This window comes from Ambystoma mexicanum, chromosome 10 (assembly GCF_040938575.1).
Source record: "Ambystoma mexicanum isolate Mex_15411 chromosome 10, UKY_AmexF1_1, whole genome shotgun sequence".
NCBI classification, from domain to species: domain Eukaryota; kingdom Metazoa; phylum Chordata; class Amphibia; order Caudata; family Ambystomatidae; genus Ambystoma; species Ambystoma mexicanum.
Genome location: NC_090932.1, coordinates 967,929,385 through 967,951,174, shown reverse-complemented (window position 1 = coordinate 967,951,174; position 21,790 = coordinate 967,929,385). Strand labels below are relative to the sequence as shown.

The window sequence follows — 21,790 nt, the reverse complement described above, 5'->3', positions numbered from 1 at the left end:
CCCCCATAATCTTCCCCCACCGTCCCTTCCTTTTTTCTCCCCCCCTCCTCACTTACCAGATTGTGGTGGCAGCAGATGGCGCTGTCGCGGCTGCTCCTGCTCGCCGACCACTGTGGCCGCCGACCATTGTGGCCATCATGGAAATGGAGGAAGGGCTCTGTAAAAAACCCCGTCTTCCAGCTCCATGGTGGCCATCTTGCTACAGTATGTTGAATGAATGAACGGGACGCTGCTAGGCGTCCCGTTGATTCTTTCAAAATTTAATACTCTCAGCACCACTGGTTACCGGATTCGCATCCTGGAATGCTAATATCATGAACAGCCTCCATGCCGGATTGGGTGTGATCAGCCCAGGGACGCTAATTAAAAGAATTTGCTACGCTCAGTGTTTTAACTTGGCCAAAAGGCAGATAACACCCAATCCAATACTTAACTGCTTGTAGGCACTGGTAACAATGACTTCTGCAATCTAAATCCTGATATAGCACTACAATGGTGGCGTGGCTGGTTCCAAAGATTGTAAATCTAAGATACTGTCAAACTTCAAAACACGGACCAGACTATAAGCAGGCAGGCGCAAGTCTGCCATCTGACCTCAGTAGCGGAGTAACGACTAAAAACAAACTTTAAAAACATTGTCCAGTATCTTCAGGCCAGTGAGTCTCACGATTCACAGCAGCATGACAAGGGCAAAGCGAAACTTACAAATCAAATGCATGTGTGCGAAACCTTGCGTCAGTCGTGAGTTTTCACTTTGCATACTGGGATTTGTAGTGTAGTTTTCCCCATTATAAAGGTGGAGCTTCAAGGCCGAGCATGCAGTGTGAAAAGTCGGGAATGTCTCTAGGAGTCATGTATTACATGGAGCATTGAAAAATTGAATAATCTTTATTCATAGAAAAACAAATCTTCATAAGTGCATACATACTTAACATTATTTCTGATATTTAAAAAACTTTTCACGATACCAGTGAACAGCCGTACTGTTATCACCCAACATGTAAACATTAAAAATTGGTTGTAAAAACCTCATCCTTATAGCTGTATAAAATTGGCAAAACAAAGAGCACAAAATCTTCACAAGAAATACCATTGCACTTGCACTTATCAGTACAATTACCTGATGTATCTCAAGAAGCCATATTTACTCCTAATGGCAAGCAGTGAGCCTGCAATGTAACCAGTAGATTGCATGGTCTAGACTTATAAAGTCAATTCCAATATGGTGCAATGCCGTCATTCAACTTTAATAGGCTGAAAATTAGGATTGTGTAATCAGGAGCTTAGAAGCAGCTCCTGTGAATCCAGCAATAACCAGTCACCGGGTGGTACCTACTGGGAACAAGAAGCTAGTACATAGCGTTACACAAATCTAACTTCCACATAAAATGTAAACATATAAATTGTATCCCTTATTTATGACACCATATGCTTTGAATGTCATAGAAATGTCCTAATGTTTATGTATAAATTATTGCAAATGCCCAATAGATGTGTTTTTTCAGCACAACTTGGCCTCGGAGCCAAAAGCAGTTCCTGGTAACTGTTGGTTTTAAGGTAACCAGGCTCTTCAAGGCTATAGGCAGGAGCTAAGTAGCTCCCAGCGCCCCTCAATTGCAACAACAATACATTTCAAGAGTCTCAAAATGATGCTCCTTCTTAAATAATAAATAAAAATCAATTTCCTAATAATAGCAGTGTTCTGAAAACTAGGGTTATCGGTCATTTCCATGTGGCCAAATATGCTTTGAGATTGACCCAACAGTAGCAGGCCACTTAAGTTGACCAACAAAAGCAGATGTCACCAAATCATTTAATAAAAAATGTGTTAGGTTATTACAAGAGTCCCTCCAAATCCGAAACCATACAGGAAGTGGAGCACACTCAAATTGTAATTTCAGTGGAGTCAATCCACGTTTTTGGTGTACAAAAGTCCACGTTTTTTTGCAGGCCCAAACCAAAGAGCATGCAAATTGATTCTGGGCTATTTGCAAAATTTGATTTATTGACAGTGAGCAGATTCCCGCTATTGCACTGCCAAAGAGAGCAACTGATTGAATTTTCCCATTACATAGCCTAAGGGAGGTTGCCAAGTGAAGAGCACCATTTTTGTCACACGACCTCTATAAGGACCAAGTGATGTGAAAGAGAAACTCATTCCAATTTGGTACCTTTTACCATAGAATTACAATGGATGGGGCCTGCTGGAAACACCTACATGCATCATTTGAGGCAGGCAGCTTGCAAGATGGTTGGACAGCAATGGAATGCTGGGATAAAAGCATAGTGGATGAATAGTTCGTAGAGTGATGCAGGATGAAGTCCGTTCCAAAGAAAGTATGTGGCAAGTCAGTCCTTGGTGGAGTGTTCGCCCGCCTATTCATATGTGACCTTTTAGATGAACGTATGGTAAGGGTAGCAGAAAGGTCCACCTTGAAGGAAGTACTTCATATGGAAGTGGAAACACAAGTAGAGTCTGACACGTGGGTTAAATGCCTGACATGAACAAGGGCCAGCATTGTTGGAACACAAATTACAAAGCAAAGTAAAAACAACAAAACTCAGGAATTGAAGGGAGTCAATCAAGGGGAGGGGCCCTGAAGATAGAATAGCGTATATTCTAAAAGAGAAATATGCTTTCGTCTTGCTGTCACTTGAGCTGGACTGATAACAGAACATGAAGTTTGCTGTGCGCAGCAGAAAAGGGGAGACTGTGGCATTACAGGAAAGTTGCAGCTACAGCAACGTGGATGTAGACTGCATGAGGAAGCACTAGAAATCATTGCAAGTATACAGGCAAGGAGGGGAGGGAAAGGGGGATACAAACGAGTGCTACATTCTTTAAGGAAAAATAATATTTTGAAAACGTTATTTGTTAAGAGTATTTGTATTTTTATTGAATTTTCATACCGCTTGACTCCTAAGGGCTGAAAAGATTAACCAACGGAACAGTACACAAGAAGGGGTCGAAACGAAACGAACAGATCAGTGGGAGAGAACGTGGGTTTTCAGGTGGGATTTAAAGAGGAGAAAGGAGGATATGGAATGCAGAAAGGGAGAAAGAGTTCCCATTTCTTGGACGCTTGAGAGCAAATGAGCAGAAGCAGGAGGGTGCACGCCGAGCACTGGGGACAACTAAGAGAAAAAGGGTTTGGGAACGAGGTGACCGGGCTGGAGAGTAGAAAGAGATTACAGAAGAGAACTGTGAAGGAGGGAGTCCATAGAGACACTTAAAAACAATACAAATGAAGTTGAAGAATAGGCGTGTTTCAAAGGAGGGTCAGTGCAGAGCAGAAGTGAGAAGTCACAGGGGTGGAGGGAATGTGCAAAGTACCTGAATTGATGATTGATGGATAGTGTAAAGGGGATCAAGATGAGATGCAGGGAGACCAAGGAGCAGAGAGGAGTAATGGAACAGCCGGTAGAAAACCAGCAAAGATATAAAGAGTTTAGTAGAGAGAAAAGTAAGGACCCAACAAGCTATTTGAATATTGAATAATCGATAGCAGCAGGAGCAAGAAATATAGTAGCTATGAACAGAAAAAGAAGCGTTGAATCGAGGATGATGCCAGGATCACAGGCCAAGGGAATAGAAAGGGTAGAGTGGGGAAAAGGAGACAGAGGGAGGGAGAATAGTAGAAGCGGGGAAGAAAAGTACCTACATTTGAGGGTATGATACAGAGATTCTGAGAGGACATCCATGAATGAATAGAGAGAGGACAGGCAGACAACGAAGAGTGAATTGATTCTGTGAAAGAGGTGAAAGATTTGCAAATTCAACCGCATTGAGATTGTCAGAAAAGTCAATAGGCGAGATAGAGCCAAGAGAAGTGGTGCAAAGAGAAGGAAAGGGCCAAGAACAGAGCGCAGAGTGGAGCAAGAGCGACCAGCCCAGGATAGAGAGAAGGTGCGTCCTGAGAGGTTAGAATGAAACCAGTTCAGAAGAGAGTCATGAAAGCCAAGTTCAGCAAGAGAAGAGAGAAGAATGCTGTGATTGACTGTAATCAATGCAGCCGAGAGGTCTAGAAGAACAAGAAGAGAAGAGAGACTAGAAAGGCAAGATGAGAGAAGTGTGTTGGCAAGAGAGCAGTTTCTGTGGAGTTAAATGGGCTAAAAGCAGACTGGAAAGGAGGTAGAACTGTGCAAATTAATAAGAGGAAACCTGGGAGTAGACAATGCATTCCAGAAGCTTGGAGAGAAAGGGAAGGCGAGATATAGGGCGGAAATTAGAAGGCAAGGAGGGTTAGAGCATACATTATTTGTCAATAGGGAGGATTGAAGCAGGCCTGAAATAGGAAAGAACAGTAAAAGAGGAAAGTGAGGTGTTGAAGAGGGCTGTGAGATAGGACAAAAGTGTTGAGTAAACTGGGAGGATTAGAGGAGAAGAAAGAGAAATCATCTGGGGGAAGAAGTAGGATGAGCCCACTTAGGGGAGAGGACATGTCATCAGATAGAGGGTGAAATGTAGGCATCACAGAGGAAGAGAAACTGAAACAGCTTGAGGGAGGAGAAGGAGCAGAGGGGAAAAGAGGTAATAGAAGAATGACGCATGGCGGAATAACCACTTGTAGTTCCACTAAATTATGTAACTGTTACCAACACGCTTGTTGGCAGTAAATCTACCAGATTACTTGTGAGTGGGTGTTTGACCCAATTCATGCTTTACCACGAAGGACACGAGTCCTACGACAACAGGGTTTACCGGAATAAAATATTTAGGGCTCTGGTTGAACTCCAAGTAGGTAAGAAACTAGGGGTACAATTCCTTTTGTGGAGGCAGTTCTATACAGTACTGCAACGGGATGGAGCATGGCACAGACGACCAAGGTTAAAACGACTGCATCACCCTGGAAAGACGTGTTCTTTAGTTCGAGACCGGTGAAAAGGTTTCTGTGCACATTGAGGGGAGAAGATCTGAGTCTCTTGCAGATGTAACTCCCTGACACGCTTAGCCTCTGGTTAAGTGGCCGGTTCCTTCTGCAGCTTCTTTATAAAAAGCAATTGAAAATATTTGGGAACAAATTTAAACTACTGAAATCGAGGCTCTTTGAAGTAAGTCGCCAGAATGATCTGTCCCTAACAATTTATTCTTCATGGATGTGCTGCACAATTTAAACGTAGAATCCTTTGGCTTGGAGAGTGACCGCGAGAAGGCAGTGATGCTGGCTCAGGAAGGATCCTAATAGCTAAAATGCATAACTTAAAAGTGACGAGTAAAGTTTCTCAGGGAAAGGATTCCATTTTCAGTAAAAAATGTCATCACTTTGAACATTGGTCATGTCCCTGGCCCAACCAATCGACTGCACACTCACCTAAATTTCCTTTTTATTACTTCAGAGCAGGGTTAATCAGATCGTCTTTTAAAAATACTTTGTTATTTTCCTTTTTTAGAGGAGTGAAGATTGGCAAATTGGTTATCCCAGTAAATAAAGCGCAACAGGGTTGAGAATTATCAATTCCCCCAACTATGTGCAGTGGATCAGGTACAAGTCACCTTTCTACTCCGGGTTTAATTGTGCGCCTATTTAATGTGCCACCCCATACTGTGAGTTGGAGGTGTCTGAGCACCAGAACAGGAAACAACTTAGCATTAAATGGCCAGCACAAAGACCATTAGAAGAAATTTCGGCATTAGAAATAAGACTCATGAGATTACAATAGTTAGAAGTAAGCAATGAAGAAGAGAAGGGCAGGCAGGATCCTTGGCTTCTGCAGTAAGCAGTGGGCTAATGTGACGTTTTGCACTCAGTGCATTCCCAATTGGACCGCCACACACATGGGGTTTGGGTGGACAAGCTGATTAAGTATGTGCATAGGGCAAATGACTAGATGAAAAAGGTTTGCGCGTGGAAGTAAAAACACGGTGCGTACCCAAGATATATAAATGCCTGAAACCAGAGTGCTTTGCTGGAAAGTGAAAACGCACAACAAGCAGTAGGATGATGACGATTTGAAGAAGGTAGACCAATGTGGGGACGAGAATGCGGGATCGAAATATGCAAATGCACTCTCAAACCAGGACGGTACGGTATAGTTTTCCCATGCCTTTCTTCCTTAAATGCCAACTTCCACTTCCTTGTATCGGGAGGATAGCTCAGGGGCAACATGCTTGCCTTGGAAGCAAGACGACACAGAGCAATGCAGGTTCGATACCGGGTCCGGGCTTAGAAACCTCTGGGTATTAAGTGTGTTATAAATAACCTATCATATCATACATTTCATGGCAACCTATCAATTCAGGACCTTTAATGTATCGGATTGTTTTGTCTCTAGACATTGTCAATGGAAACACAACATCCATGCATCAAGGGTTCAGATGAACTGTAATAACCTCATCAGCCATCATTTATTATTGCACCTCGGTGAGGAGAAATCGATCATTGATTTTCTCAAGGTATCCAGTCAATTTTTTTGGTTGAAATGTTTGCTCTGAAGAATAATTGGCAGCCTAGGTGCCAGGCATCGTTCCTGTGCGAGTGTAATGTTTGCAAGCATTAAAGCTCCCTAGTGGGGATACTCACTAGCAGCAAAGAGTGGGAACACTCTACTGCCAGCCAAGGTCTTTCCTGGCCATACACACTGCAGTTCATGAGTGAGAGTGGCAACCTTTGAATACTGGTACCTTATGCCTCATCTGAACCTTGACGAAGACACCTGTGAAGGGGCCAGAACAGCCGTGGGGGCAGTGGAAGTAGCAAACTATATGAAGGCATGATTTTTCTTAACGGTCATTGCCCAACCCACAAATGGTACACCACCCTACACAACAACAAGCAAGAAGCACGCCGTGCTATACCAACAACAAGCTAGATGACCAGAGTTGCTATCCTTGTAGCAGCATTATCTTTTCAACACCTGACGCGGTCAGGACTAAACTCATCTACTTAAAGAACTCTCTCCCTCTGCATCTCTGAGCAGAACACAAACTCGGTAAGAGCCTCAGTCACATAACGGCAGTGCCAACAACACACACAGAGAAGAAAGGTTTTAAAAATCCAAAACACGAACGCCACATTAATCGTAGCAGACCAAGTGAAACGCGAGTAAGGAAACTGGTTAGACGGTGTACAATATACTCGGCTTGTTACATGAAGCACATTGAACAACAGAGCATGTATTTCCTATATATTTATTTATTTTTGAAGAGTTTCAAACCCAGTCTGTGAAAGTACTGCATGCCGTATGCCATTTCCCGGCTCTCTGGCTCTGCCAGCACTGCAGCACATTTGAAATGATATATGGATGGCACTTTGTTCTCTCTATATCATTCAACACTGAACGTTTAATTATACTGCTGCTTTAAGAAATTGCACTATGCACTGTATGTTAGGGTACTGGATATTTTATTAGAAGTCTCCTGTAAAAACAATATGATGTTTAAAACCCATATTGTGTGGCGTTTTAATTACATGAAATTATCATGTAAGCCCTTTGTTGCAATATGTTTGGGCATTTTGCCTTAACATCCTGAAATCTCGGTAGAATAGACATCTATTACCTACAAAGCCTAGAGCATAAGTAAAGGATAAAATCATTTCTCAAAATACAGGTGGCTTTAACATACCTACATGCGACTTCAGCCAATTTACGATGGAATATTGCATCCATCTTGGTGTTACAATTTAATACGAATGCTATACTTTATTCTCGCATCCTTTTTTCACCATGGAAACATTTCCAAAATGGCGACCGCATTAGACTATACAAAATCGAGAACATATCCCTCAATCAAGCGACTATGGGCAAATAAATCAAAAAAGGAAAAAAGGACAACAGCAGGAAAATGACATCATAGAGACTGTTCAGAAGTATTTTAAGCATTATTGGGTAACTTGTACAATGTACGTGATCAAGTAGAGGGTGCACTATGAAACGTGTTGTACCGGGTTTCTTTCCTTTATTTGACAGCACGTCTGATTAAAACTGAAGATCTTATGGATGGTTTCGCAGTCAAAAATGACTCCTTGTAACAACGTAGAAAAATGTGCTACACCCAGCAGAACTGAGGAACTGGGGGGGGGGGGGGGGGGGGTTACACTGTTTGCCAATTCATAGCAGGATAAAGAACAGATTTTACTATTACCCAGATTAATGATAATACCTCCATTATCCTTGGCAGGATAAAAATGCAGGATTCAACCTGTGATCTACATGTTGAATACAGATAAACACAACAAACAATTCACAGAGTGTCATCTGTGGCATGTCCACGAAGTGGCTTGAGGTGGCACGTGCTACCCCTGGAATCCGATTGGCCACCCCATTATCCCAATTAGGATCATTGTGTGTGCACTCGTACTTCCTGCCACCCTTACAAAAGTCAGTGCCCCAATTGGACCACCCCAGTGAAAAGAGTCTGGACATGCCACCGAGTGTCATGCCCAACCTCCCAACAGCATATCAGCCAGGGCAATGGGCTGCCCTGGGTAAATACTTCTTATAGTGCTAATATGTGGGGGTTTGCCTGGGTGGCACAGGTCCATGTTGCAGCTGATCTTGATGCAATAGCAGCCTGACTGTAGTTCCAAAAACTGCCACAGCCGGTTATGCTTTGGCCTACAATTGGGAGTATGCTGCCGTGGTTAGGCTGCAACTGAAATTCCATCTTGCAGTACTTGAGCAGTTTGTATACTAAATGGTCACATTATTTGGAGCTTATCAACAAGTGTTTTGTGCTTGGTTGGTGGTGCCTTATAGGTTGTTTCCTCTTGGTTTTAGTTAGTAGGTGGTGCTAAGGCGCCACCTATAAGCCAAAACTATTGCCCTGTAATACAGTTGGGAGAGGGCCAGCAGGCGAGGGGTTACACGCAGTAATGGGAGTTTGGCTATTTACCCATCAATTGACTCTCCATGGCCATGCTAATGCACATTTCCACCCCTTATCTGCCCCTTTCTGCCCAAAACACATTCTTCAGGGATCTCTGTGAGCTAGCCCAAGGCAGTTGCATCAACCTTTCACCTGCCAGAGTTATTTGTAATCAGACTGCTGCAGTTAATTGGTCGATTGCAGCTGTAGATGTGCTACTTGTGTAATACAAATGACTCGATCAACTGTTACTCGTAATGAAGTCCTGTTAAAAACAAGCATTGACAAAACCAAAGTGTTGGCTTGTGCATCTGTGTCTGATAGGCATTTTTCAGGCAATTCTATCAAAAGCCCAGAAAATCACACCATTTTGCTGCTGTTGCCATTTCATGGCTGGACAGTACCATTGCGGCAGTGCCTACACAAAAGCCAAAATGGTTGGCATTGCCAATGTCGTGTCTATTGGTCTTGATCATTGCCTACATTCTGGACTGCCTTCTCCCTAATCCTTTTATATTAAGTTGCCCGCTATCTGCTTTGATTTTTGCCTGCAGCTTGCGCTGCCCTCTGCATGACTTTTTTTGTACCTTTACTGTATGCTAGTTGACAGAGCCTGCACGTTTCCTCAATTGGTACTTCCTTGCCTCTTTTTTACTGTGAGTTGTGTTCAACGTTTTATCAGCCATCTTATTTCTGGGCCTGTCATTTGTTTCATTGGGGTGTCTTTGAAACCTGCAGAGGCCTGAAGCTCATCTCCTGCTCCTGGATCCCGACCTGTTCCGAGTCCGCTTTCTATGTTGCCTGCTCTACCCAGCGCACTCTACCCAGCGCTCTACCCAGCGCACTCGCAGGTATTCACTTTCTTTGAGTTCCTCTTCTTTTTTGGTGTTGTCCTGTCTATTGTATCCATCTGTTTCTTTTAGCCTAGCTACAGCTCGGGTTGGAAATCTGTTATTGATGGTTCCTGGTGGGGGGAGGCAGTCCATCGGCTTACACTCATCGAAGTCTGAGCCCATATTGGGACGGAGAAATCTGATGGGGGTGAGGAATCAAAATTTTAAGTTAATTTATACATTTTCCCTGGTATTAAATGCACTCGCATGTAGTGTGTTTCCCGGACAACTGCTGAGGTGCTGGTGCTTTTGGACATTGATCGGCGCACCAGGAGCATTTAGAATGTGAATTGTGGCCCCTTTTCCATTGTACACCCCCAGGAGGCACTGGAGGTGAGAACATGTGATCACGTCTCCCCTCACCCAATGTACTGTCTTCATTGTGACCCCAGAGTGTAGCTTAAACTGGGCAGTGTTCATGCGAAGACAGTGTCCTCCAATGACCCACTCACCTTCCCACCAAGGTCAGGTTGGCTGGGGCTAATCCTGAAAGAGTGCATTTCTTCTTGGTCTCGTTATCTTCAGAACAGCACCTCCTTATATCGAAACATCCTCTTGTACTTCACGCCCCTCCATCTTGTGCCCTGTCTGCTATAAGCGCAAAACACGTGTTAGTTCCCAAAATGGCTTGCTAGCTCTCTGGATTGGTTCCTGGAGACAGGTTTGCTAGCTCTCTGGATTGGTTCCTGGAGACAGGCTTGCTAGCTCTCTGGATTGGTTCCTGGAGACAGGCTTGCTTGCTCTCTGGATTGGGTCCTGGAGACAGGCTCGCTAGCTCGTTCTACTATTGTTCCTGGGTAGAAACAATAAGTTGCAGGTGGATTTATTTGATATTATTCTACTTTTTTGAGATATGCGTGTGATTTTCTTTTACATTTTACTTGATTGCTTCCGGTTGCATAATCTTCAAGTTGTGTATGGGGCGCTGCATGCCTCTGGCCAGGTTTGCAATTGCACAAAATATATTTGCTCGTTATTGATTTTACAAGCTGGGCGAATGTTCTTTGCACACATTTACGAATGTATAATAGCAACAGAGTATGAATGGAACAGTGCTCCTTAATCTCCCTAATGCATTTTGAATCCAGATGGTATTGGCGAAAAATTATTAGTATATTAAAGCGTGTTCTTTGTCTGTACTGGCATTTTTGGTAAATTCAATTTCAATTTTATTTAACAGTTGTTTTCCAAATTGGACCACATACTGAATATTTATATGTCTCACATACTAAGCTAACCATCTCAAGTGTCTTGACGGCGATGCTTCAAAGCAAGTTCAGCATCATAGGACTACTTTCACACCTGGTAGATCCTGAGCTTTGGATGCGAGCAGTCACCCATGAGCACTCAGCCTTAACAAGCTGACAGCGACAGGACTTACAAGCCCATCGCCTTTGCATGCATACACAAAGGTTAGTCATCTCGACAGTCTTAAAGAGTGTTGCTGACAGGAAGGATTGCCTTGCATTATGATTGCACAAAAAGAGGACGGGCAAGAAAAGCAAAGAACTGGAGTGTGTGGTTCTAAAACATTTCCGCATTTTGCAATTAAAGTTATGGGCAGCATTCTGGAAAATACCCAGGGAGCCGGTTATACAGTGCTCTGAGGCACCCATCCCACAAGGAAAACCGTCTTCGGGAAGATAGCTCAGCAGCAACGTGCTCGCCTTGAAAGCAAGATGACACTGAGGATCCCCGGGTCCGCGCTTAGAAACCTCTGGGTATAAAGCGCGTTATAAATAACCTATCATATCATAACCAATCTCTAACAATATTAATACCCTTTCAGTGCCAGTGATCCAAAATCTGGGCAGTACCACCCTCAATGTACAAGGACATTCTTGGCTTCTCCTTGGCATTGTACAGGGGTGAATTCTGTCAACTGCCATAGGTTGCTGTTTCTTCTCTTCCCGACACCCCACTTATATTGCCTGCACTCATTACTGTTTGTTCAAGGTTTTATTCTAATGGGGCAGCAGAGTATGCAGGTAATGCCTACAGCCCCTACTCAGATGAGTATGCAAGTACCGTTTCCTATCCCGGCTCCCTGCCAGTAGCACCCAGGTGAGAAACGGTACCAGCTGAGACAGTCATACCAGCCCACGATTTTAGGGGTTTGTCAGGAATGGTGGTGTGGCAGGGGCTGTTGGGGGTCTCTGCGGTCGAATTCCTGGTTCTGGACCCAGAGGGATAGACATTCCTCATACTTTTGGGGGGGGGGGCGTTACGTCACTTGTGATGTTGTACCCTGGAGCAGTTAAGTGCTTCTCCCTCACCAGTGCCCGGTGCTAGTAACTGAAGATAATTTGTGGTTTGGTGATTCTCCTGTGGCAGCTGACTGCGGCCGAACGGACGCCAGCTATGGCAGTCAGGTAGGACTAAGGCTTCTTGAAAACATATATCTATTTGCCGGCAGCAACGCGCTTGGGAGATCACCACAAGGCCTCACAGGCTTCAAATAAGTGCTTCTCGGAATAATGACTTTGTGATTGTAATTCCTCTGATTTGGCACTCAAGGGGGCCTTGACTCGGCCCTCCCTGGAAGGGCAGGGCCTGAGTCTGCATTTCACAGGCTTACTCATGAACAATTGTAGTCACCTGTGAAGTAACAGGGGTTCTGTGCATGGTTGTGGCCATTGTGATACTGACCGGAGTGGGGGGGAAGGGCGATATGTCAGACTTAATGTGCTTATGTCACCATTTCATGCACCCATGTTTTTATGTTCTTCATTTCATGCCAGTGAAGAGTAAATCATGTTATTTTTTCTATCTGTGCTATTCCAGTCACATTGTTTCCTGGGCATGCAGTTATGTATTGTAAGTGGTGTTCATACTGAATGGTCGTCAGAGCATGTTGGGTTAATCAGGGGCATTCCGAGCACCGAAGTAAGAACTGTGTATTACAAGGTGAATGCAAGACAGAATCGGGACTATAGAAGTCTGGCAATCAGGTGCACTTATTCACATGTGCTTTGGAGTTGTTTTTCCTGTACTTCCCCCATTCCTATCCACTGAAGTTCCCTAATCATCTTTCCGGTTTCCCTAACTTCCCCCTTCCTGTCCACAACCTCTCCCTAACCCTCTTCCCCCATTGGCTGCCATGTGGACCCCTATTGCATACAAATCAGGAACCCGTGCCAATCACGATGGGAGAGGTCATGTTTCATTTGGCTTCTGTAGTTAAGGATGGGTTGTTGACACTCTTCAGTCTTGACAGAGTGGAAGACGAGACAAACTACGATAAACTCCAAGAAACAATGAATTAGATAATCATTGTATATGCTTCTGCCACGAAGAACTCGTTTAGGTGGTGCAACACTAAGTAGGGATCATTGTTAAATAATAAAGAAGGGCAAATAGTGCGCTGTATATCACACAGGAGGGAGGAGTATTCCAGAATGCCAAGAGAGGGACTCACTACACCGATAGGGCAGGTAAAAGTATAGGCAAGCTAGATGCTGAATGCACGGGCAGGAAACCCAACACACGGCAGACATAAAACAAATGTAAACAATGTCTCATGCAAAGGTAGGTCGCCACCATGGAGACGACAGGAGCGCAGGAGTACGGCCATTTTCTTAGCATAATAGCCACAGCAAGCCCTGAAGTTACAAGTCAGCAAGGCCTCAAATGAGATGCTGAATTTACAAAAACATTTATTTTAGGGGCTATGAAGCTGCCCCATACAGTATTTTCAGCACGTGCCAAGGTTGAGCACAGATAGTAGTCGTGGGCATGCAGAAACGAGATAACAGTTCCCAGGAGACAATGCAGTAGCCTTCCAAGTTAATCAAATTAATAGGACACAGACAACCATTGATGTCCAGGTGCACAAAAGGCCAGAAACCTCCATAGAGAAAAGTTAAAGGGTGTCCCAAGAGGCCACAAGAAATATAACTTGCATGTTAGAATTAGCTAAATACTAAATAAATAAGACAAAAATCATTTTCCAACACGGTCCCCTAATACATGATCCAGACATGAACACTAGCTATTCATTAGCAGCCAAGTAAGGATAAGACACCTGAAAGACTCCCTAGCATGCACACAGACAGTACACAAGGCCAAATACAAAGAAAATAGGGTGCATGGCAAGGGTAGGATGAGAGTACTTTATTGTAATTCTTGCAGACCATGGACTACTCGCCTCAATCCAGAGGTCTCCATTATATCTAGACACCTTGTCAAAGTGTCCAAGGTTGGCGTGCGAATTGCCAACCAATAGAATCTCCTCTTGCCACACTGTCCATGATGTATGATGCCAGCCGATTAGTGACCAATCTAATGATGTAAGTGAAACTGTAATCGGTCATCAGAGAGATTTAACCCAATTGCAGAATGAACCCCTAAGTTACATAAAGAATACATAGGATATTAACCATGAACCAATCAGAGGTTTTGTAATGTATATTGCAATGTGACATCACTGATGTCTTTTTTTATATAAAGCCTGCTCACACATTCGAATGTTGAGAGCTATTTGTATGCTGTCCCGGCTGCTTATTCTATGTTTTGAATAAAGCTGGGTTTTATTGTGCACTTTGAATAAAGCTGGGTTGTACTGTGCACTTTGAGTACTCAATCATTGAGTCTTGTTTTTTTAATGCTATTGCAGTAAATTGGATCCTCAACATTCTTTCAGGCAAAATGCCAAGAAAACTCAATTCAAAACATGATACTACATCCAAAACAAGCATGTGAAATAGGAAGGAAAATCAGGTATAAAATCATATATAGCCAAGTCAAATAATATGCACATTATTACTCTGCACCAAAACCTCTTCTTGAGACACACATATAAAGCTCCTTCTACGTTAAGTAAATAACATTGGGCCTCATTACGACCCAGGCGGTAAGTTACCGCCTGGGTCGTACCTTTACCACCATGGCGTAAACTACGTTTACGCCATGGTGGTTGGCGGACTTACCGCCCCATTCCGAGGTTGGCGGGGCGGTAAGTCCCCAATCCCCATTTACCCTTCCCCATTCCCATTTTTGCCCCATAGGGCATAATGGGAGTGGGGAAGGCGTTAATTACGCCACCGTAAATGACGGTGGCGTAATTAACAACAAGGTCCCTTAGCGCCATGGATTTTAACACCTGCTAAAAGCAGGTGTTAAATCCTCCATGGCGCTAAGGGACCTCGTACTCAGGCGGTAAGGGTCGGCGCTGTTTACGCCGCCGTAAACCCCTTACCGCCTGGGTCCTAATGAGGCCCATTGTGTCTTATCTGCAAAGCCATAGTGGCAAAATGTTCTAAACACCAACATGTTAATTCACCCCATCATTATCTTCATATGTAACTAGATGTGGGTCAGATATTACGAATTCTGGCCATGTGTCCATACAAAGAAGCATACACGAATCTGTAAGGTGGTCCCCTTGGGTCTATTATTTATAGGAGTCTCACTACCCAACACTGGCTGGACCCCTCCCAGCTCTGAGAGATGGAAGTGAGAGATGCAGAAGTGGGTGACAGAACTGTTAAAGGGAACACAAATGCAAGATGGGGAAATATTATATGCGTCTTCCTGGATAAATGCATTCTAATAAAGAAGAAAGATTATATACTTTGATGCGATTTAAAAATATGTATATTTTGCGTTTTTATCGAGGATGCTTGTCTGCTTCTCTGTAGTCATTTTATAATTTGTTGATCAATAAATGAATACGTTTTTGTAAAAGAATTCGATATTAAAATGCTACACAACACATTTTTAAATGCAAATTCTTCGGCAATGGGACTTAGCAACGTCTTCTAGGACATACCACACTACTGACAGAAGAACAAAAAGTGTAAAGAAGTCTCTTGGGCTACGTTATCACATATACAATACGTTTCAAGTGTTTTGTCCCAAACTGCACAGTGGCACGCAAAATGCAGCAGAGATAACCGTAATCTTGTCAATTTTCTGTCTGGTTGGAGTTTGTGTTTTTCGTATAGTGAAAATAAATAAATAAATGAGCAATTCTTACAGGTAGCGAAAAGTTAAGTATGCAACCACAGAAGCCTTACAGCTTTCCCCATGCACAAGGCATCGTGTCTGCTCGATGCAATGTCTAAAATCATCGTGTGATGGGAGAGGTTATTTGGTGATGGAAATGCAATAAAAAAAACAGTGCCCAGATGTGTCAGTGGAGAAGGCATTGTTTAGAATTAACTTAAGGTTGCTTTACCATTTGTCCATAATGCACAGCATAAAAGCGGCTGAGTCAATATTACTTTCCGGACATTGGGCGTTATACAAGTGCTCTAATGTAGTAACAGAAAACATCTTTTAGTCCCAGAAGATCTTTCTAAATGTACCGTCAGATTTGGCAATTGGTTGCATAGTTGGTTCTATAACATCAATAGAGCTGTGCAGTTGAAAGCGGGGGGGGGAGGGGGGCAGGCTCCTATGTGTACTAAGGAACACTTTCAGGCTACTACACTAACCCCTCTGTGCATCTCCTGACCTGGAAACGCTACTCGTCGAAACCTTTTTGTGCTCCTGGTTATGCACTTATCTTTCTCCTTGTGCACCATCCTCCATCAGATCTCTCTTCTCGTGACAGCCTTCGATCTTCAATGCTAAACTCGTTCTGCTTGGGGATCTTTGGGGATCTTCATCTTTGCTGGGATCAGCCCAAACTACTTTCTGCATCAATTTGAAGATCTGCACTCACATTCTTAGGTGTCTGACAATCGGTCATGTGACCTACTCACAAGCTGGGTCTTGTAATAGATAGATTTGATCTTTGCTTCTTAAAGGTCCTCACTCCAATCTGGGCCTGTCATTTTAAAGTTGCTCTTCAGTATCCACCATCACTTGCTCACAGTCTATTAATCTCTCCCACTCCTGGAACAGAGCCACTTTAGTTGACCTGTCATCTACTCTGTTCACTTCCTCATCTGCCTTCTTCCCTGTGGATACTGTTTCTATTTCCCCTCTTGGAAACGCTTACCACCTGGCTGACTTCCGCAGCTACACTACTAAGTATTGAGGTTCTCCATGCTCCAAACCATCTGTGCCTTGGTTCCATGAGTCCGTATAGGCCATGCGGCTCAAATCAAATCCCTATGAATGTTTCTGCTATGCTCACACAGACCTTTCACTCTATAAAAACACACACTCCAAACATTTCATCTTTCCATTCATTTGGTCAAATCTAGGGATTTCATCTCCTGATGCCTAGGACCCCAAGAAGGAGATCTTTAGGTTCATTAAAGAGCCAGTAATCGTCAGTTTTCAACCCTGTTCCTCACAGTCTTACAAATTCCCTGTCCTTATGCTTCTAAAATCAAGAACATTTGGGTGCAAGTAGTGGCGCACACTGTTCTGCATGTCAACCTACTCCTATTGCTGACATCAAGCCATTCTCCCACCTCCTTCGCCCCCAACCATTGCTGGCCTTTCCTCCTCTTTCACGGGACGATGCTTCTCCTCTTACCAACTGAGATGCTGCACTTTTGGACCACCTTTCGGTTGCTGTTCTTAATTCGTGCCAGACTGTTTACCATTGCTTAGTGCCCTTCTTAATGCCTATTTTCAGGAAGGTATGTTTCCGGAGTCTTTGCAAACTACCCATTTCTTGACACTCTTAACAAAACCTTCTCTTGATCCCCCACACAATTTCCTTGCCACATGCTCCAGCTGAAATGCTCGAGTTCTCGGTTACACCTTTGCTTTAGAACTTTCCAGAGTCCTCCTCAGCTCTTGACTTTGTGTTGGTTGTGTTTCTTACCACTCGGGGCACCCTTCACCCTTGGATGGAAGCAGTGCCACAACCTCGATATTGATAGATCTGTTGGCGACTGTTGTATTTGCAATTAGGACACTGCCTATGGCGGCAGATTGGCACAGGAGTGGCATGTTTATTTTCAATGAATTTATTAGTGTTTGCATATTTTAAAAAAATAAAGTTACATTCGATTTCTGTAAGTCAGGCCGATGCACAACCACTTTTTGGATCTCAGCTCGAATGCGCACACGCGTGCACACACTCCCTTTTCATGAAGAATGCAACCCACTGCGATTGGCAGTCATACACTCTCATATTTAGATGAAAACAAGTGGTAAAAAAATTAAGGCAAAGCAGCCTTATTGATGTAGGAGACACATTTGTTCATTTTTTTTTCCATCGCAACAGCCTTCAGTCAAAAAGTTTTTAATAAGGAAGAACTTCTTTTTAATGTATTCAACCCATTTTACATTTCAGAAAAATGTTTCACGTTCAGCACTATTACCACAAAAGGAATAGCACATTTGACATAAAATGGTATTCCAGTAAAACAGAAATCACTTTGTCAAGTTAAATCTTGAAAGGCAGGCAGTTCTCATTGAAATCCATATCCTTATTTGTGGTTCTTTAATATACAGACAACTATTTTAGAAACATGATAAGTTATGTAATCTTAACCCTGAAGAAGGTCATATTTGTGCAGAAAACGGGTTGTGTTTTTTGTTGTCATGCTAACTAGGAATCAAAGGGTATTTTGGCCTTAAGGACCTCGGGAAAAACTGCAAAAATTGAAGTCAGGAATGAGTATCAAATTACTCACAATATCACAGAACGTTCACTTTCATTGGACTTATTTTCATGTTACTTTTTCATCCCTGCTTGCCTGATCTTTGTGTGTATAGGCAGAACAGCTTCTAACACCTGTGATACTGCATTACTTCTGCCCCAGTTTTACTTTCACACAAAAGATCTATACACACAATGTGGAAGCACAGTATTCACAAAGTGCAACAGCCACCTTTTCTCTTGATGCATAGTGTGTAACACAAGACCTACCACACGACTAGAACTCAATTCTACAGCGGAGCAACAGATTCAAATTATATTCCCTCCTAGATTCACTGGACTCCAAAATCCCAAAACACCAACATGAAATTCAAGGTGATAAAACATTCTTATACTTGACATACAAGCTGGTTCTTCGTTTGCCATTAACAAGATGGTGTGAAGCGGCACTAGCCAATGGGATAATGTCACGCTGCGTTCAGAAAGGCCACAATAAAAACAGGTCTTTTTCGTTTGGAGCATCCACATGGTTTGGTTCTCAGGAAGCCAAGGTTGCAGACCCCAGGAGGCCACTTCAAATGCATGCAGACACCAAATCTAATCTAAATTAGTGACTTAGAAAGGCAACACTGACCGACTACAGTTTTTAGGCAAGGAGTCAAAAAGCAACCACCAAAGAACATTTCCACGAGCCGTTCAGCAACTAGGAAAGATAGAGTCCGTACACATCTAAATACATTTGAAATCATGGGTGCAGAAAGGAAAGGTCATGGTGCTACTCCACAGCACCTTGTGGAAAGCCGAGTCCGCTCGTGTTTACATTTGCAATAGGCTCATGTCTCTAGGAGAGCCTTACCTTGTAGACTTGACCATAAGTTCCATTTCCAACCAGCTCCACCAGTTCAAAAATTCCAGCAGGATCCTAAAAAAAAAAATAAAGAAAAAACACTGTTATAATCCGGTTTCCTTACAAAGTCAGCATTTGTTGGCCACTTAAATTGGCGCTCCCTTTAATAACATTAAAATTAGCAATAAAATTAGGGGTCTGCCACTTCACTCCGCAAGATCAACACCTCCGGCAGGTTTTCAGGATGATCACGGACAAATTCCCTCATTTAGATTCACAGTATACAGGTATATTTTGCCTGGAGATCCGGAAAATCGGAATGGCTTTCACATCTGGGATAGGGAAACGCCATAATTGACTCAACGCAATCACATACAACGACTGTGACAAAGTCATGAATCAATCTTTTTTTAACAGTTCGGGATATTCTAGAAAAAGAACAGTTTTTGTACCATTAGGGCCCGTCATACAGATCGGAGACGGTGCTTGATGAGCAGAGCGGTGGAACAACGTAAACATGACCCTACCATCCAATCACTAAACCATGAAATAAATGGGATATATTGCATATGGAGGACTACTTCACAGATAGTAGAAAGTGTTGCGGGGGGGGTTATATAGCTCCAGTCATGCAAGATAGGATAAATTGCAGAGCTCTGGAGATCTCAGTTACAGAAAGTTGTTTGCAGGTGCAGTCATCAGGGACCAGCCAGATACTACAGTTCACATGTGGTAAAAGAATGCACAGATCACTGAAAGGACACTATAGACTGCTCGTCACAGCCTTCATAAAAAAATTAGGGGGAACACATTTCTAAACATATTACTGTGTAAACTGCATGTTGGTGGGTTAGGAAGCTGCCCTGCCCTCTTCCCTTCGCTCTCCTCACGGGCATGCCTGCAATCCTAATCTCTCAGGGACTTCTGGGAAAGGAAATCAAGGCCACTGTAATTATAGGGCCAGAGCTTGCATGGTCACCAAAGAGAACAGAGGAGGTTCCTGGCATTGTGTGACATGAGGTCCATGGGAATATAAGTGCAGGGCCCGAGCTGCAGTCAGGTAAATGTTTGGGCTTTGCTAGTTAGTAAATGCAACAGTCATTTATAGAGTGCGGATAGCACTGTATTGATCTACTGGTCTTGAAGCTTGTCCAGAAAGCAGGGCTCAAGTCGAGGGTACACGCAGGTGAATGGTGACCACCACTTTTTTTTTCCAGAGGGTGGCCGTCACCCCCCATGGTATGTATAAAATGCAAAACATTGACCGTTTATTTTTTATGCCAACCTCGGGACTCGAACCCCAGTCACCAGGTGGGGCACTTCACCACTGTACCATATAACCTGATTAAATACAAAAAGAACTAAAAGGTAAAATGCCCCATTTCGGGACTGCATGTTCCAGGGAAAAAATGTGTATTGATTCTTGGAGTTTTAAAAATGCACACCTTTTAACATTTTCAAAACACTATTAGAAGAAAATATCCTCTGTTTTTTGTGTATGTTGATTTTGGCAAAGGCAAATGCCATTCGTCCTGTGCAATTTGTATGGCGACATCAAATCCCATTGCATATACTGAGTCTCCCACCTTCTTTTTTAGGATTTCACCCCCGCCACAAAGTGTATTCAGTCCATGATTGGGGTCCACAGAACTTGCTTAGTGGAAATGAAAAGGAAATGGACATATTGCAGAAAAGGAGGGAGCTGGTAAGGAAGGTTCTATGTCATTTCATCGACACCAGCTTTTCGATGGGCGTACTTTAAAAAAAAATACTTTTGGTGGGTTCTTTGGGGGGGGGGTCTTATCCCAACAAACCCCCTTCGCTACCTTTTTGTTGTTATTCCCGTCCCTTCCAACGCTTTACACGCCTTTTCCCACCCCCACCCCGAAAACAATTTGATTAGTTTTTTTCTCCAACAACTCTTCGTAAAAACACCAGTCGACAAAACGGGGTGTTGATGTAAGGAAGTCGTACTGCTAGTAAAAGCAGAAACCCTAGAGGGGGGATTTGGGGAGAGGGTGGTATGCAGTGCTTACACAAGGGTCGCTGGCCATTAAAATACCGGGCCCACTTCACCTCGCCAATCAAAGGCACCGAGCTAGAGGACGGCTTTGGATGGGGCTGGAGCCAGGTTGGCTGTGCATATACTTTGGCGTAACGGTAGTTTATGGGCATATGCCAACCGTAAAATGTGTGATTAGGAACCTCCATCTGTAAAAAAGCAGGTCCAGCTTTAAGTGTCCATTGAAAGGGCCACAAGTATAATATGCAAGCTGGGCCCACCAAATGAGAGTAACTTCGACCACATGTTTGAAGCAGCCAGGATGTGGAACTCCTCCTCTACAAGAAACTTTCATAGGTTTTTGTGATGTTGATTTAGCACGACACCGTTGTAACCAGGACATTTTACAATAGTGCACCTGTAAATGGGGCGTTAGACAACGGTTTCTATGGAGCAAGGCCTCAAATGCAGAGGCCAGCTCAGGGACCTGCAACATTTGGCTCTCCCCTGCTTGGGATGGCAGCTCCCAACTGCCCCACCCGGCAGTGCCAATGGTGAAGGATCCCGAGACTCCTAGTCCAAAACATCTGTAGAGCCCTGGAATAGCCGCTTCAATGCATTACTTGCAGACACCTGTTCCGATATACGCGCCACCGATGTGTAGTGCAACGCACTGAAGAATAAATAAATAACGGGTGAAACCTTACAGCCCGACTTTGCTTTGCTTAGTTCC

The 21,790-nt window shown here is 43.5% G+C and overlaps 1 protein-coding gene across 11 annotated transcripts in view; it reads right to left on the bottom strand.

Annotated features, from left to right (window-relative positions):
* Positions 1-21,790, bottom strand: part of TNIK (TRAF2 and NCK interacting kinase) — a 1,364,982-nt gene that overhangs the window by 1,173,342 nt on the left and 169,850 nt on the right. For all 11 annotated transcript variants that reach the window (XM_069618746.1, XM_069618750.1, XM_069618745.1 and 8 more), the window contains exon 2: positions 19,065-19,130. In XM_069618746.1, coding sequence (XP_069474847.1) covers positions 19,065-19,130 — 66 coding nt within the window. The remainder of the gene's footprint in view (positions 1-19,064; positions 19,131-21,790) is intronic.